Source organism: Chiloscyllium punctatum, chromosome 37 (genome assembly GCF_047496795.1).
Source record: "Chiloscyllium punctatum isolate Juve2018m chromosome 37, sChiPun1.3, whole genome shotgun sequence".
In the NCBI taxonomy this organism is placed as follows: Eukaryota; Metazoa; Chordata; class Chondrichthyes; order Orectolobiformes; family Hemiscylliidae; genus Chiloscyllium; species Chiloscyllium punctatum.
In genome coordinates, this window is record NC_092775.1 from 19,880,129 (window position 1) to 19,897,218 (window position 17,090).

Here is a 17,090-nt window from a genome sequence, read left to right on the forward strand (position 1 = left end):
TATCAATATCTTTTGTTCACCGGCACCCTACACCCAGTGCCATCCCCCACTCTATTGCATAAATTCTGCCCCCTCTACACTTCAGCTCTGATGAAGAGTCATCTAGACTTTAAACGTTCGCTTGCTGTCTCTTCATCTGTGCCGTCTGACCTGCTATGATTTCCAGCATTGGTTGGTTTTAGTCAGTTTGTGACAGTGCTTTTTCTTTAATGTATGGTCCTCCAATAAATTTCCAACTGCTTTATTTAAAATGAATACTGTATTTTATTTTCATTTAGAATTTAGTGAAATTGCACAGTAGATCACTGTTTCAGGGTTCTCCAGTGTAGGTGAGAGTGTAACTTTCCTAACTGGAGCAGCTCCTCATATCCACCACTTCCTTGTGGGTGGGACTAGCAGAAGCACCGCCTCTTAGCGTGGGGGGGCGGGGTAACAAGGCTACCCCGCCTTGCTAGGGCAGTGACCATCATTGCCCCGCCCCTTGGCCCTTGGGTGTGGTTAACAAGAAGCCCCGCCTCTATTCCTGTGGTGACGGCTGTCAGTCACCAGGAGCTCTGGGGATGCGGCCATTATTAGCCCCTCCCCGTTCCATTGGGGGCGAGGCCACTAGGCCACGCCTCACCCCACCAAAAGGCGCGTGGTCAGCAATATCTCCGCCTCGTGCCTGTGAGGGCGTGGTCACCTGACTCCCCATCCTTTTGGCGGTACGGTTTTTCCCACCTCTGAGCCCTTTGGGGGTGTGGCTCCCATAATGACCCGCCCCTAACTCCGTGCAGATGACGCGCCCCGCGTTCCAGGGCTGTGGCTATAGTCACCCCGCCTACATGCCTATTCAGAGTGTCGTCATCAGACAATCCGCTTGAACCCAGTTGCCACCCCGCATCTTGGGGGGCGGGTCCACTATTGTCCACGCCCCCTGTGTCATTGAGGGGTGACTACCAGTTGCCCCGCCCCTTTGATGCTGGGGTGGTTGGCAGAAGCACCGCCCACTCTGGTTTCCGTGGCAGCGGGTGGTGAGTATTTGGCGGGTGGGAGTGGGGAGAGAGTTGGGCTTCTGAGTCGTTTTCTTTCCACCCGGGTATGAGCACCCTCTTTCAGCCGTATGGGGAAAGGTTTGCACTCTGATGATGATGATAACCAGAGGCCGCGTGTGAATCCCCGGACTCGCGTTATGAGCTGGCTGTAGGCCTCATTGCGGCCCTGATGGAGAGGGACCTGAAAAAGCGGGGAGATGACCAGGGCCACCACTGCACTGATTACTCCAAACTCTCAGCCAATTCTGAACAGTCAGAATGCACTCGAAAATGTTAACATCCTCTAGTGGATTTTGCCAGTTTTTTGTTTATTATTTCAGATCTTCAGCATCCACTGTATTTCGCTTGTTTATTATTCAGAAATGACCAAGCTTTAGGAAAGTTTCAAACAATTCTGAGTATGATTCTAATCCTTAACTGTTTATTTCAAAAGGAAATTTATTTATCCCATTCGGAAGAATAAAATTCTAACTTTTAATCTACGACAGTATGAAGGAAGAAATAGTTAATAATACTTAAATAATTTCTCAACCTTTTAAGGCAGTTGACAACAATTGTCTGAGTGACTACTTGTAACTGTAAGAAATTGAAATTGGGCAAAAAAAGACTTATTTCCTGTACTGATCTTTAGTTAATCACCTTGTGGATAACAGACCTGTACAGAAGAAAATGTCATTTGATATAATCTGGTGAATCTACTTGTCAATCATAAGGTTTGTTGGAAATATTCAAATACTTGGGGTTTTTAAAGTCAAAAAGCCATTGTTCAAAGTGATGAATTAATTGTTATTTGCTACATAAAACATCTGAAAATTGCAAACAGCACTTAGCCCATCAAGTTCACTTTTTAAAAAATACATTGGTGTTCACTGGATTTTTACCACCTGTGTTCACATATCATAATATTTACCACTGGAGGTGATTGTAGCCCAGTTGATCAGATGTTTGCCAGAATTCCTTACAGTTTCATCTCTGGAATTCTTGCAGTGGCAAGTCTTACAAAAGTGTATTACCTCTGTTGCACAATATATTCAAATCTTGCAAAATCACCACTCCCTGTTTTGTCACTTCTGGCACTGCAAATCTCTCAAATTTCTGCACTCCTCTTACAAAGATCATTCAGCACATCAAGTCTGTACTGCCAAACATATACTAATGATAAGCTCGTCCCACTTTCCCACACTAGGCCCATAGCTTTGAATGCTGTGACATTTCAAGTGTTCATCCAAATACTTTTTGAAGGTTATCTGCCTCAACTATCCTCATGCTTTCGAAAAAATGTTTTCCTCAAATTTTTCTGCTTTTCATTTACAAGTATGGCTCCTTGTTGTCGATTTCACCTAAGATGAATTCTGGTCTTGTTCATCTCTAATATCCTTTACTTCATCATTGACAACCTTGCATACAACAGCCTTGGTCCATAGTTGTGGAATTTGTTCTCTAAACATCGTCATGTCTTTAAAATATCCCTTAAAACTTAGCTCATTTTACTTATATGTCTAATATTTATTTTTATGCCTTGATTTCAAATTTTGTTTGAAAATACTCGTGAAGTGCCAGGGTTAGAGGGTTTGAGCTATAGGGGAGAGGCTGAATAGGCTGGGGCTGTTTTCCCTGGAGCATCGGAGGCTGAGGGGTGACCCAATAGAGGTTTATAAAACCATGAGGGCATGGGTAGGGTAAATAGACAAGGTATTTTCCCTGTGTTGGGAGGAGTCCAGAACTAGAGGGCATAGGTTTAGGGTGAGAGGGGAAAAACTTAAAAGGGACCTAGGTGGCTACTTTTTCACATAGATGGTGATGCATGTATGGAATGGGCTGCCAGAGGAACTGGTGGAGGCTGGTACAATTATAACATTAAAAGGTATCTGGATGGGTATATGAATAGAAAGGATTTAGAGGGATATGGGCCAAGTGCTGGCAAATGGGACTAGATTAAGATATCTAGTTGGCGTGGACGAGTCGGACCATAGTACATCTTTGTGACTCATGCTACAAGAAGGATAGAAAGGGAGGCAAGGGAGGAGGAGGGGTGGCATTTTTGATAAGGGATAGCATTACTGCTGTGTTGAGGGAGGATATTCCCGGAAATACATGCAGGGAATTTATTTGAGTGGAACTGAAAAATAAGAAAAGGATGATCACTTTATTGGGATTGTATTATAGACCCCCTAATAGTCAAAGGGAAATTGAGATACAAATCTGTAAGAAGATCTCAGCTATCTATAAGAATAATAGGGTGGTTATGGTGGGGGATTTTAACTTTCCAAACATAGACTGGGACTACCATAGTGTTAAGGGTTCGATGGAGACAAATTTGTTAAGTGTGTACAAGAAAATTTTCTGATTCATTATGTGGATGAACCTACTAGAGAAGGTGCAAAACTCTTGGGAAATAAGGCTGGGCAGGTGACTGAGGTGTCAGTAGGGAAGCACTTTGGGGCCAGCGACCATAATTCTGTTAGATTTAAAATAATGATGGAAAAGGATAGACCAGATCTAAAAGTTGAAGTTCTAAATTGGAGAAAGGCCAATTTTGACAGTATCAGGCAAGAACGTTTGAAAGCTGATTGGGGGCAGATGTTTGCAGGTAACGGGACGGCTGGAAAATGGGAAGCCTTCAGAAATGAGTTAACGAGAATCCAGAGAAAGTATAATCCTGTTAGGGTGAAAGGAAAGGCTGGTAGGTATAGGGAATGCTGGATGACTAAAGAAGTTGAGGATTTGGTTAAGAAAAAGAAGGAAGCATATGTCAGGTATAGATAGGATAGATCTAGTGAATCCTTAGAAGAGTATAAAGGCAGTAGGAGTATACTTAAGAGGGAAATCAGGAGGGCAAAAAGGGGACATGAGATATCTTTGGCAAATAGAATTAAGGAGAATCCAAAGAGTTTTTGCAAATACATTAAGGACAAAGGGGTAACTAGGAGAGAAAATAGGGCCCGTCAAAGATCAGCAAGGCGGCCTTTGTGTGGAGCTGCAGAAAATGGCGGTGATACTGAATGAGTATTTTGCATCAGTATTTACTATGGAAAAGAATATGGAAGATATAGACTGTAGGGAAATAGATGGTGACATCTTGCAAAATGTCTATATTACACAGGAGGAAGTGCTGGATGTCTTGAAACACATGAAAGTGGATAACTTCCCAGCACCTGATCAGGTGTACCCAAGAACTCTATGGGAAGCGAGAGAAGTGATTGCTGGGCTTCTTGCTGAGATATTTGTACATCGATAGTCACAGATGAGGTGCCGGAAGACTGGAAGTTGGCTAACGTGGTGCCACTGTTTAAGAAGGTTTGTAAGGACAAGCCAGGGAATTATTGACCAGTGAGCCTGATGTTGGTGGTGGGCAAGTTGTTGGAGGGATTCCTGAGAGACAGGATGTACATGTATTTGGAAAGGCAAGGACTGATTAGCGATAGTCAACATGGTTTTGTGTGTAGGAAATCATGTCTCACAAACTTGATTAAGTTTTTTGAGTAAGTAACAAAGAGGATTGATGAGAGCGGAGCGGTAGATATGATCTATATGGACTTCAGTATGGTGTTCGCCAAGGTTCCCCATGGGAGACTGGTTAGCAAGGTTAATCTCACAGAGCATAGGGAGAACTAGCCATGTGGGTACAGAACTGGCTTAAAGGTAGAAGACAGAGGGTGGTGGTGGAGGGTTATTTTTCAGACTGGAGGCCTGTGACCAGTGGAGTGCCACAAGGATCGGTGCTGGGTCCTCTACCTTTTGTCATTTACATAAATGATTTGGATGCGAGCATAAGAGGTACGGTTAGTAAGTTTGCAGATGACACCAAAATTGGAGGTGTAGTGGACAGCGAAGAAGGTTACCTCAGATTACAAAGGGCTCTTGACCAGATGGGCCAATGGGCTGAGAAGTGGCAGCTGGAGTTTAATGTGAGGTGCTGCATTTTGGGAAAGCAAATCTTAGCAGGACTTACACACTTAATGGTAAGGTCCTAGAGAGTGCTGCTGAACAAAGAGACCTTGGAGTGCAGGTTCATAGGTCCTTGATAGTGGAGTTGCAAGTAGATAGGATAGTGAAGAAGGTGTTGGTATGCTTTATTTTATTGGTCAGAGTATTGAGTACAGGAGTTGGGAGGTCATGTTGCAGCTGTACAGGACATTGGTTAGGCCACTGTTGGAATATGCGTGCAGTTCTGGTCTCCTTCCTATGGAAAGATGTTGTGAAACTCGAAAGGGTTCAGAAAAGATTTACAAGGATGTTGCCAGGGTTGGAGGATTTGAGCTGTAGGGAGAGGCTGAACAGGCTGGGGCTGTTTTCCCTGGAGTGTCGGAGGCTGAGGGGTGACCTTAAAGAGATTTACAAAATTATGAGGGGCATGGCTAGGGTAAATAGGCAAAGTCTTTCCCCTGGGGTGGGGGAGTCCAGAACTAGAGGGCATAGGTTTAGGGTGAGAGGAGAAAGATATAAAAGAGACCTAAGAGGCAACTTTTTCACACAGAGGGTGGTACGTGTATGGAATGAGCTGCCAGAGGAAGTGGTGGAGGCTGGTCAATTGCAACATTTAAGAGGCACCTGGATGGGTATATGAATAGGAAGGGTTTGGAGGGATATGGGCCGGGTGCTGGCAGGTGGGACTAGATTGGGTTGGGATATCTGGTCGGCATGGATGGGTTGGACCGAAGGGTCTGTGTCTATGCCGTACATCTCTATGACTCTAAGTAGTTAGTGACTTTTAATATGTTAGAAGTTCAATATGAATAAAATTGTTATTGATTTGTTATTTTAATATTTATATTTGTCAGCCTACCTGTCTGTAAGACAAACCCCATCACTCATAAAGTTACTTCCACTGCAGATTTCCATAGAAGGTAATTGGTTATGTCGACATGTGGCATGTTATTTGTTGGTATGCGTTCAAGCCAACAACACTGGTGCGAAGTTTCTCCATAAGTTGCTTGAAATACGCCAAAGCTCGAGGCCTCAGGAAGAAGAAAGAGCTTTCTGAAAAGAAACTGGTAATATTAATCAGTCTTTCTTAAAATCTTCAGATGTCTTAGTAACTTTGAAAGGTATACAGTTAGAAGGTAGAAAAAAGAATTCTAGTAGCCATATAACGACTATGAATATGCATTCATTTTGTAACCAGCAGGAGCTGAATGATGGCAGTTATTTATTACAATTACTGTTTACAGATTCTGTGTAAAGTTTTGTAATGGAATTTATGATTATTAAAGAGAGCAGCAGCATGATACCCTCTACAGGGTTTCTTGGAGCTATGTCTCTTTAACTAATCAAATTGAACAATACTTACTGAAACATGCAGAGTCTAACCAGGTAAATTTAGGTTAATTAATGTTGAATTATGTGCATTCAACAAAATAAAGGGCGGAAAGAGTAGTGGATTAAACAGATATAAAAATCTGAACAAATAAGACTGCACATTTTAAAGTTTCACTGCCAAAAAAGTTGCTTGGTGGATTTATGATGATGTTAAATGTATTTTTCTGGTATGCTTATGGGATTGTATTGGATAAATTCTACAACTCCATGTCTTTTCATGTGTTGGAAAATCAAGTCTCTTGAAGAGGTACCAGTGTAGATCATCCTCAGGGGTGACCAGGCAACCCTGAAAGCAATTTTCTGATTTTTAGCAATTTAACTATGCATTATAAAAGCGGGAAGTTGCTGTCTTATTTATTTCTTACAGTGAGTGCTGTAATCTCACCATTTTATTACCACAGCATCCAGGGCATTGTTTACAGTGCTCTCTATGATCACAATCATGAATTACCAAGAAATGTGAGTGCCTACAGTTCCATAAATCTATATATGTAAAATTCTCTTACAAAAAGAAGAGTCATTTTTGATATCTTTTGAGGGAATTTATTCACATAGTTAGTTTACTTTATTTTAAGGAGTTTTTGTTTAATAATGGGATTGTAATGTAATTTCAAGCCATAACATTTCTTATCATTTAGACCCGTTACTGTGTGGATCACCGTACAGTCAGAGTGTATGGAGGGAGAGGTGGTGATGGAATATGTACCTTCCACAGTGAACCCCGCAAAGAATTTGGAGGACCTGATGGTGGAAATGGAGGGGATGGAGGACATGTTATTTTAAAAGGTAGATTGTTTCTTATGATTGGTGAGTGGTGCTTGCCCTCCAGGAGGGGCCAGTATTCATTCATTAGCATCAGTTGGCTGTTTGAATCTGGAGGGCATTGTAATCATGCCTAAACCTGATGGGTATAAAACTTCTTGGAGAGGTCACTGGGTAGTCATTATGATTCCATATTTATTTGTCATCCTTTACTCAGGATGTGCTGTGGTTAATCGAAGCAAGCATTCTGTTGCTATCATATATGTTTGCTAATTCTACATAGTGCAGAATTGAATCTGGTTGTATGGCTCAGTTATTTACGAGATATACTCCAAGCTGTTAAGAAACTCCTGAGTGATGTCTCTTTTAAGAAAAGAGTGGAGTCTCTACTGCTGATGCTGACCCGGGGCTTGGAACCTCTCTCCATGCTGACCGGGGCCTGGAGCCTCTCTCCATGCTGACTGGGGCCTGGCTCCCTGCTGACCGGGGCCCGGAGCCTGGCTCCCTGCTGACCGGGGCCCGGAGCCTGGCTCCCTGCTGACCGGGGCCCGGAGCCTGTCTGTCTCCGTGGTGACCGGGGCCCGGAGCCTGTCTCTGTGGTGACCGGAGCCCAGAACTTCCCATGCTCCTTATATGAACAAGGTTTTAATTTTTGTTTCTGATTTTGTGTATTTTAATCATTCATTAACTTCTGGTATAGAAAGTAAGATTAAAAATAAGATTTTTTAAGTCTCTTTGATTCATGATGGTTACTCCTAAGTAGTTTTCCGTGTTGGATATGATTAATTTTGTTTAAACCATTTTAAGCTTTCTTAACCAAATAACCATTATGTCTCAATTGTCATTATGCCCCACTTTATAATAATTCTGCGTGAAAACTGCTGTCTGTTAAATATACAATATAATTCATTTATATAGTGGAATATAGTAAAGCCATATAGGGAAGATTTGCACTAAGCAAAACAAAGAAAATGAATGTCTATACTACCTTGAATGACCTCTGAATGTTCCAAAGTATTCTGCAGTTAATGAAATATTTTATAGTTGTAGCTGTTCAGTACTGTAAAGAAATGTGGCAACAAATTTGTACACAGCAGGGTCCAGAAGCAGTGTTGAGATTAACGGCTAGATAATGTTTAAAGATTTTAACAGGGTCAAGTCAAACATGCTCATCATGAGCCATCATAGTAATAGCAGTGTCCTGTTATAGTAAGCTTTGGGAGAGTGCAAATTGACAATGTGTGCTGACATAGACTGCAGTAGATGATGTTGACATGTGTACAGTGTGGTGAACTTTGAAGCTTGAGATTTTTGAGCGAGCAGCTATGAAGACTTCTTTTATCTGAGGTTTGGTGAAGGATGAATATTGGTGGGGATACAGGGAGAGCACCTTTTGCTCATCCTTGTGTCATGTCATTGATCCAGAGGTTCACCATGAGGGCAAACAGGACTTCTGTTTCATAAAGCTTGGTCATATTCAAAATGCGCAATGTAATCATTGATAGGTCGAAGCCCTGTCAATTTAGACATTTTTTAAAAATCTAATTTGCATTTCTAGATTCCAATTTGGAAATAATTGAAACCATTAGAGGATTACCGTGCATTGTAAACATTGTAACCTTGTATTTAGTTTGTTTTTAAATGCTAGCTCATGCTAGTTTTGCACAATACAAAAAGTCCTAAGCAGTTTTCCAGAATAAAATGGTGGTGTAAAAAAATAGTGTTGTTTTGTTTCACTTGTGTAATAATAACGGTTGTCACAGAGACAAGGCTTCACACTGTGACTTCTTTGTAGTGTTGTTTTGTTTGCGTTGATAAAAAAGCAGTGCAATAGGCTTCTTTATGAGGCAGGTGTGCATTCCACCATGCAACGTGTCACTGTTTTATTCTTACTGCTGTAGAACATTATTGATGGTGACTTTTTGGCAGCTATACCTAAAGGAAAAAAATATCTTAATAGTTTTCCTGACTTGTTAATGAATTAAATCTCAGCTTCAGGTTTATTTTCTTGTTTGGTAACTTATAAAATTTTAATTCATTTTTCAGTTGCTCGGCAAATAAAATCACTGTCCTCTATTGCATCCCTATATCGCAGCAGTAATGGAGAATCTGGCGGAAGTAAAAACTGTTATGGAAAAAAGGCACCTCACACTTACGTATTGGTGGGTAGCAAAAATTTCTCAAGGTTTAGAATCTTTGAGTTTTTATTGGCTAAATTAAATTATTGTTATGGTCTCAGGTGCCGATTGGTACTGTAGTCAAAGAAAATGGGAAGGTCGTGGCTGATCTGTCATCTCATGAAGAGGAATATGTCGCTGTCTATGGGGGACTTGGTGGCAAGGGCAATCGCTTCTTTCTGTCAAATGAAAATCGGGCACCAATGACTGCTACCCCTGGGGACCTTGGTCAGGAACGGGTCTTGCAGCTGGAGCTCAGAACCATGGCTCATGCTGGGATGGTATGTAAAGATGCAAGCTGTTCTTTGCTACTTTTTAACAATGCAGCACAATGCCGTGACTGAAAATACCTTGGTTAACCATGTCAGGCTATACTTTGTGTAACTTTAATTTGTGTCTGATTTCTGATTCAAAGTATTCATCCCATGGGAAAAAGTATTCATCCCATGATGTACTTTATCAGAATTAATTAAATGAAACTATTTCTATCCTGCATTTTCTTATTGAACGCATTCTTTTTAATGATGCCTGAAAAGTTCTATGACTTCCATTCAACATGGTTTGTCTAGGAATCAATGCATTTGTACTTGATACTGATAACTTAAATAATGTCAACACTGAGTGTTTTAATTGGAAAGGCATTTACGTTACTGACAAATGACTCCTGCCTTGAGGCATTACTTAACTGCCAGAAATTGACCAAGAACAGCCAGTGGCTTATCCCTTCCACATCCCCCCTACTGCTCATTTTTATCTTCTCTGTCAAGCTGCTATATTAGATTAGATTCTCTACAGTGTAGAAACAGGCCCTTCAGCCCAACAAGTCCACACTGCCCCTCCGAAGAGAAACCCATCCAAACCCATTCCCCTACCCTATGTTTACCCCTGACTAACACACCTAACACTGTGGGCAATTTAGCATGGCCAGTTCACCTAACCTGCACATATATCAGTTGACAAATAAAACTTGTCATATCTTTTTAATGAACCCTTAATATTTATAATCATTGTTATCTCTATGCTACATTAGATAAGCAGATTCAAAGTGGAAACCATTGAGAGATTGGCCTAGTGATGAGTAATTTATAATGACTTAGCTTATCACACTTCATGGCAGAATAAATTAATGCAAAGATTTGCACCATTTGTGACTTCCTAAACTACTGTGAAGTCAATGGTGTGCAAGCACAGTTGCTGATATAAAGAAACTTGGGAGTCATTTTAATTTCCACAAATGCAGTGGGATAAAAGATGAAATAATCAGGTTTTTCTTTGAAAAGCGATATCGGCTGCAATAAACTGCTTAGCAGAATTGGTGGATGTGTTTGGTGGATCACTTATCACCATCAAAATATATTTACACCACCAAGGCCACCAGAATACAATCTTAGTCTCATCCGATGATATGGTTGCCATAGCACCAACGCCAATAAGAAGGGAGCTACCAGATTCACTGTGGTTATTTTCACTGATTGGCAGCTCTAAAAAACCAATCCTACAAAACCATTAGCTGAGGGGCCAAACACCGATATTAGGCTTTTGGCTTCCTTTCATACTTTGTGAGATGAAAGGAGTGGAACAGCAAGACAGACAAGAATCTTGCTTTCCTTTTACCCATAACAAGGCTGTTAGGAACCCTAGACTAAATCATTAATGTACAGAATGTAATTTGTTAATTTGGTATTTATGCAGAATCTTGTGAAATAGGTAAAACTAGCTGTGCAACTGTTACCTGACTATTCATGCCTTTAATTTAAAATTTCCAGTTTGTTGGTCTGTAATTGTCCCCATCACATTAGATTGCTGACTAGTTTCTTACAGAATGCAGGAGGAATTAATATGGGAGTGTGTCTGAAATCAGTCAGGGGCCTTAGGGTGCCTGGGAGAAGTAATAGTAACTAAGTTTGATGAGTGAAGTAAGAAATTTGAAGTGTAACAGGTTTTGCTATGTTTGAGCACATCACTGTTACAGGATCAATTTTCTCAATCATAATTGAAACGATTGCCTGCTATTATCTTCAAGTTGCTTATTTTTTAACCCTTTTTAAAAACACAATTGATTGAACTGCATTTGTTTTGTCCAGCATTACTTGGCAAGAAAGTTTAACCTTATTTTCTATTGTGATAAGGTTGGTTTTCCCAATGCTGGAAAATCCTCTCTTCTGCGAGCAATCTCAAATGCCCGGCCAGCAGTAGCAGATTACCCGTTTACTACATTAAACCCTCATGTTGGTGTGGTGCATTATCAAGACTTTGAGCAGATTGCAGGTAAATCATGTTGTTACATGTGCCTTCTTACATTGCTTGTTTTCTGTTGAAATTGAGTGACTTAAGATTAAGTTTCTACTTTGAAAGTTTAATAATGCCTTTTTTCCTTCTTAAGAAATAAGTCTGACAGTTGTCTGTACATTTAGGGAGGAATGCTTCTAATCCAGGATTTGTATTTTAGATTCCATTATCTTTTCACCTACATCAGCTCTGTTGCTGCCTTTTTGAATGCTGGACTCCCTGGCAGGGTGTGTTTGCTCAATTACTGTTGCCGTTTTGTAACTTGCTCACAAGACAATGCTTCACATGTGAGCCTTCACGAGGGAGTTATAACAAAAAAATTATCTATCTATGAGTTTAAGCTTTGTTCAGTTTCAAACATAATTTCAACGAAGGTGCGACCCTGTTTTCATTTTTTCTGTGCAGCAAAATACAGAGGAATCTCAATCATTCAAAGGACACGGGCAAGGGCTATTTTGTTCGGTTAATTGAATTCCAGATAACATAATGTAGCCAAGCATCGGGACCTTGTGAGCTTGCTGGATAATCCAGTATACAGATAATCGAATGCCCAATAATCGAGAGTCCTCTGTAGTGTGACATCTCAAACAAACACAGAAATATCCAAAGCAATTCAGCATGTCTGGCAACATTTGTGGGGACAGAAGCAGTATTAATGTTCTACAGAAGTAGTATCAGATTCAATGTTTAATTCTGTTTCTCTCTCCACAGATGCTGTCAGACCTACTGAACTTCTCCAGCACTCACTGTTTTATAACTGCTGTCTTGATCTAAAAAAGAATGCTGGAGTTTGGTTTCCATTCCAACAACAGCACCAAAGTCATCCCAGTCAAAATACTGATGACCTACGCTTCAGGCATAGAGGATATTCTTTATTTCTCAGCTGCTCCACAATGCGATATAACTAACCAGTTATTTAGGGTCTGCTTCCATGCTGTATGATCTATAAATGCCCTTAATTGTTGAAGTTTTACCAAAAGGCATTTTTCAAGGCTTGTAATCAGGCAAAATAGAATTGACTGTAAGCCAAAGCAAGAAGATATTAGAAGAGACAAGGTGATCAAACATATAACGTTGATTTTGGGATAGTGTAGGGGTCGAGCTGAGAATATTTCACAGGTCGGCGCAACATCGAGGGCCGATGTTCTATTTCTATATTCAAAAAGTAGGTTTTAAGCAGTGTAGAGAGATACAGTTGCAGGAAGGTTTAGGGCTGAGATAGCTGAAGGCATGACTGCTACTATTGGGTGGGTGAAGAAAGCAGACAATACAAAAGAGTTTTACATTAGGAAAAAACAAAAAAAATAACCTTTCAGTGTTGGTGTATGTTTTTTAACACTGAACAAGAACTGCCTCCCACAAAGGTTTTAGTCATTTTAAAATTCATTGTGTCTATGCCTATATCAATTGTATTTTTAGATAAGGAACAATATATACTTTCATCACAAACTAACTTGAAGTGGCTGTAATTGTGCATTTCGTTTCTGCAGTTGCAGATATCCCTGGAATCATCAGAGAAGCTCACAGAAACAAAGGCCTAGGAATTGCCTTCCTGAGACACATTGAACGTTGCCGCTTTCTACTGTTTGTGCTTGATCTTTCAAAGTCAGATCCCTGGCAGCAGCTGGAAGATTTAAAGTATGAACTGGAGCAGTATGATACAGGATTATCAGAGAGACCATTTTGTATAATTGGGAACAAAATAGACCTTCCAGAGTCCAAAGCCAACCTTGTTCTGCTTCGAGAAAAGTTAAAGAAGCATGTAATAATTCCAGTATCAGCACTAACTGGTGCAAACGTTGAAGAACTTATATTGCATCTCAGGGAACTTTATGATGGATACCTGAAGGACGCCCAGATTAAAGGTTGCACACCAGTCAAATGGTAAAATTATACTTGAGGAAATATATATCCAAAATAAATTATTAAACTGGTCAAAAAATAAACTGAGAGATTCTTTTGTTGTGAACAGAAAGCGTTATAGATTTTATGTTCCTTTACATTATTTATCTTCAGAACTGCATATTATCACCAATGCTTTGTTCCAGTGAAAATAAGATTTCTACTGATGTCTGGCATGTGCAGTTCTTTGCTATTTTTGTAATGGAAATAATCTTGATTTATTCACATACAGAAAAGATTGTTTTCTTTCAGAATAATTTAAAATGCAAACTGAGTAAGTTGGAGCATGACATTTAGAAGTGAAACATGATTTGAAGGAACAAATTAATTTGGTCCAATGGTCCAACTCTCCACTGCTGTGGGGATGGACAATCGGGAATGCATTCTTCATCTTATACCTCTGTTTGTTTGAGGTAGAAAAGAATTATTCTGATTAGGCAACATCTGCAATTTTGTTACATAATGTAACTATCAGAACAGTAGAAGGTAAACGTAGATGGACTTTGGCTTTTTTGCAACCTTGTGATTCTGTGTAACTGACAGGTTTTGTAAATGATTTTTGTTTCATTGTACATCTGGTTTTCTATTTTCTCAATTTGCCTTTCAAACAACACAATGGGCAATGAATTGGGTTGAAGTGCGGTCGTTGTAATGTAGGAAAACATGGCAGCCATAGTAACAAGATATAAGAAAATCTGTTTAATTCATTCATTGAAAATTAATGAAATATTGCTGTTCCATTTGAAACACTTTCTGAGATAGCATTTAGGCAATTTAGAAAAGTATGGAGATACTCACTTTCATTTCCAACACTAAGAATTGGTTTATTTCTGGTTAAGATGGAATGTCACTTCTTTCAGGTGCCTTCTTTATTTGCAAAGCTAAGTTGTGATCCGTCAGAGACCAACAATGATGGGGTGAATTTGAGGCAGGGAATATCTTTTATACACTAAAAGCAAATGCTGTGGATGCTGGAGGATCTGAAATAAAAACCAAGTGCTAGAGAAACTCTGCTCTGGCAGCATCTGTAGAGCGAGAAACCAAGTTACATTTTGAGTCCTTTATGACTTTGGAATATATTGAGCTCAAACCTTTACCTCTATTTTCTCTCTCCACAGACTGTGCTGGATTTAAGTTTCTCCATGTCCTTATTTAGTATAACATATGTTTCCTGGTTGGAGCTTACATTTTCAGAGATTGGTCCACGGACATAGACATAAAGCTCTTCTTGAAATTCATATTCAATATTGTTAGATGTATCTTTTACAGTCTGAACATTTATCTCAACGTTTAACTTTAAATTCCCAAGATGTTGAAGGAATCCTTGAGGTGGTTTTATGATGTATTTAGGCACAGCACTGGAATCAAGCCTCGCTGTACATCTCTATGACTCTATGGTGTGCAAACTCCTACTCCCAACAACACTCACAGTGCTTCTCATGTGTCCTACTGGTGCCTGACTCAGAATTTGCACAGAATCTTTAGCATTGCAGTGATTTGTAAAGAGTTGAAAGTATCCTTAAAATTGTCTATTTTCCAACCTATGTGTTTTGAGAGTTTCATTGCCAGTTTAGACAGCTTGCATAAATTGCATAAATCTGGCATGTTGTCAACGTAAAAGAAGTGGAGAAAATTAAGCAAACCATGATGAGGAATTTGATTAAAAGCATTAATGAACTCTTTAAGTTGAAGGTTTACTTGAATTAGAACATTGTAACAACGAAGGAAGCTGCTTTTTGGCTGTGTGAAAAGACTATTCAATTAATCCAATCTTCCCACTGTTTCCATGTGATCACCTGCAAATATTTCCTTCTCAAGGATATTGAATTCCTTTCTAAAAGTTCCTATTGAATCTGCCTCCATTACCTTTCGGCCAATACATTCCAAATTATAACTTTGTACTTTTTTTTGAAAAAAACACCTCATTTAGTTCTCCCAATTACCTTAATCCTGGTTTCTGGCCCACCTTATCAGGGGGAACAATCTTTATTTACTTGCAAAGTCTGTCATTTTGGACAATCACGTTTACATCCCTACTTAGTCATCTTTGTTGTCAGAAGAACAATCTCAGCCTGTCTGGTCCCATGTTGTAATTGAATTCCCTCAGCCCTGGTACAGTTATGGTAAATGTCTCATTCTCTCATATTTTTAAAGTGTAATGCCTGAATTGAGCACAGTGCTCCATTTAAGATATAACCTGTGATTTATAAAAGTGCAGTGTAATTACCTTTTTGACTCTGTACCTCTAAAGCTAAGGATTCTAAATGCAGATCTTAAAATAGCCTTTATCAAATTGCCCTTTCAACTTGAAAGGTTTGTGTATTTGAACCCTCTGGGCTCTTCCTGCACTCACAGTCAAATTATAAATATTTAATTTCTGTTGCCTAACCACTTTCTTCCTTTTCCACTTCACACTTCTCACCATAATGTTTTATTCTAAGATTCTGAAGAAAGGTTACTGTACCTGAAGTGTTATATATGCTTTCTCTCCACAGATGCTGCCAGACCTGCTGAGTTTTCCCAGCAATTTCTGTTTTTGTTTCTAATTCCCAGCATCTGCAGTTCTTTGGATTTAAAAAAAAATAAAGTTTTATTTGACCATTTCACCCAGTTTGGCCTTCATCTCAGAATTCTGTCCTTCCCACTGTTTATTGCATTTCCAGATTTTGGATCAAGTGTGGACTAAAAGTATAAACTGTAAAACCAACACCAGGAACAATGTTGTATGTTCCCTGTGGCTCAGTTGGTAGCACTGTGCTGCATTCAAGTCCTGTTCTAGAGACTTGAGCACAAAAATTTGGCCTGACTTGCAGCTGAAGGAATGCTGCAGCTGAAGGGTGCCATCTTTTAGTTGAAATGATAAACAGAATGGTGCGTGCACATTTAGCTGGTGTAAGATATTCCATGATATTATTTTGAAGAAAAGTAGGGGAGCTTTTCTGGCCAATATTTCTCCCTCAATCAACCAGTAGAATCTCTTTCAGAGCATTTTGCTGTTTGTAGAAATTTGCTGTTTGTAAATTGTTACCATCTTTAGTATGACTTCTAAAATACTTTATTGGCTTGAAGTTTATTGTTGATATCCTCGGGCCATGAAAGGCACCATATAAACACAAATATTTTTCTTATCTCATGCTCTCTGACTTAATGTACATTTGTATCTACTGCCACCCACCCTTTTATAATTCAGTGGATTTCAATTTTGAAATGCCAAGGCCCATCATTGCAAGAGCACATCCAAGTCTGGGAAACGTACAGGGAGCAGTCAAAATAAATGTGCATGTGAAGCTAAGAGTGTAAAAGACCTTTAGAAATATGATGCAGTAATAAGTAATATTCAATGGAACAATGAACATTGGTACTTCCTCCAAAGATGTAGAACCTTGTTGAATATATATTTCATAAAAACATGAGAGTAACCTGAAGATATAAAAGAATTTAAATGAAACATGACATGCGTGTAAGATTTAACGTCCCATACATAATCGCATTGTTACAACTTAATGGGATTCGTTTGTCACATTAAAAACTCATCAATATATATCAGCTTGTGTTGATCCTTTACACGATATTCATTTTGCCATGTTTACAATTACTATGGTGGCCC

At 39.6% G+C, this 17,090-nt stretch overlaps 1 protein-coding gene across 8 annotated transcripts; it reads left to right on the forward strand.

Moving 5' to 3' along the window:
- Positions 1-894: 894 nt before the first annotated feature.
- mtg2 (mitochondrial ribosome-associated GTPase 2) lies at positions 895-17,024 on the forward strand. Of its 8 annotated transcripts, XM_072556408.1 has the most exons (8): positions 897-1,013; positions 1,666-1,747; positions 5,869-6,028; positions 6,992-7,139; positions 9,162-9,277; positions 9,355-9,573; positions 11,422-11,560; positions 13,072-17,024. In XM_072556408.1, the coding sequence occupies exons 3-8, from the start codon at positions 5,900-5,902 to the stop codon at positions 13,467-13,469; spliced, it is 1,149 nt and encodes a 382-aa protein (XP_072412509.1). In that variant the 5' UTR covers positions 897-1,013; positions 1,666-1,747; positions 5,869-5,899; the 3' UTR covers positions 13,470-17,024. The 8 variants fall into 8 exon arrangements, with proteins under 8 accessions (XP_072412507.1, XP_072412509.1, XP_072412505.1 ...); XM_072556406.1 differs by lacking the exon at positions 1,666-1,747 and having other exon boundaries at positions 895-1,013; positions 4,138-6,028; XM_072556404.1 differs by having other exon boundaries at positions 1,666-6,028.
- The last annotated feature ends 66 nt before the right edge of the window (positions 17,025-17,090 follow it).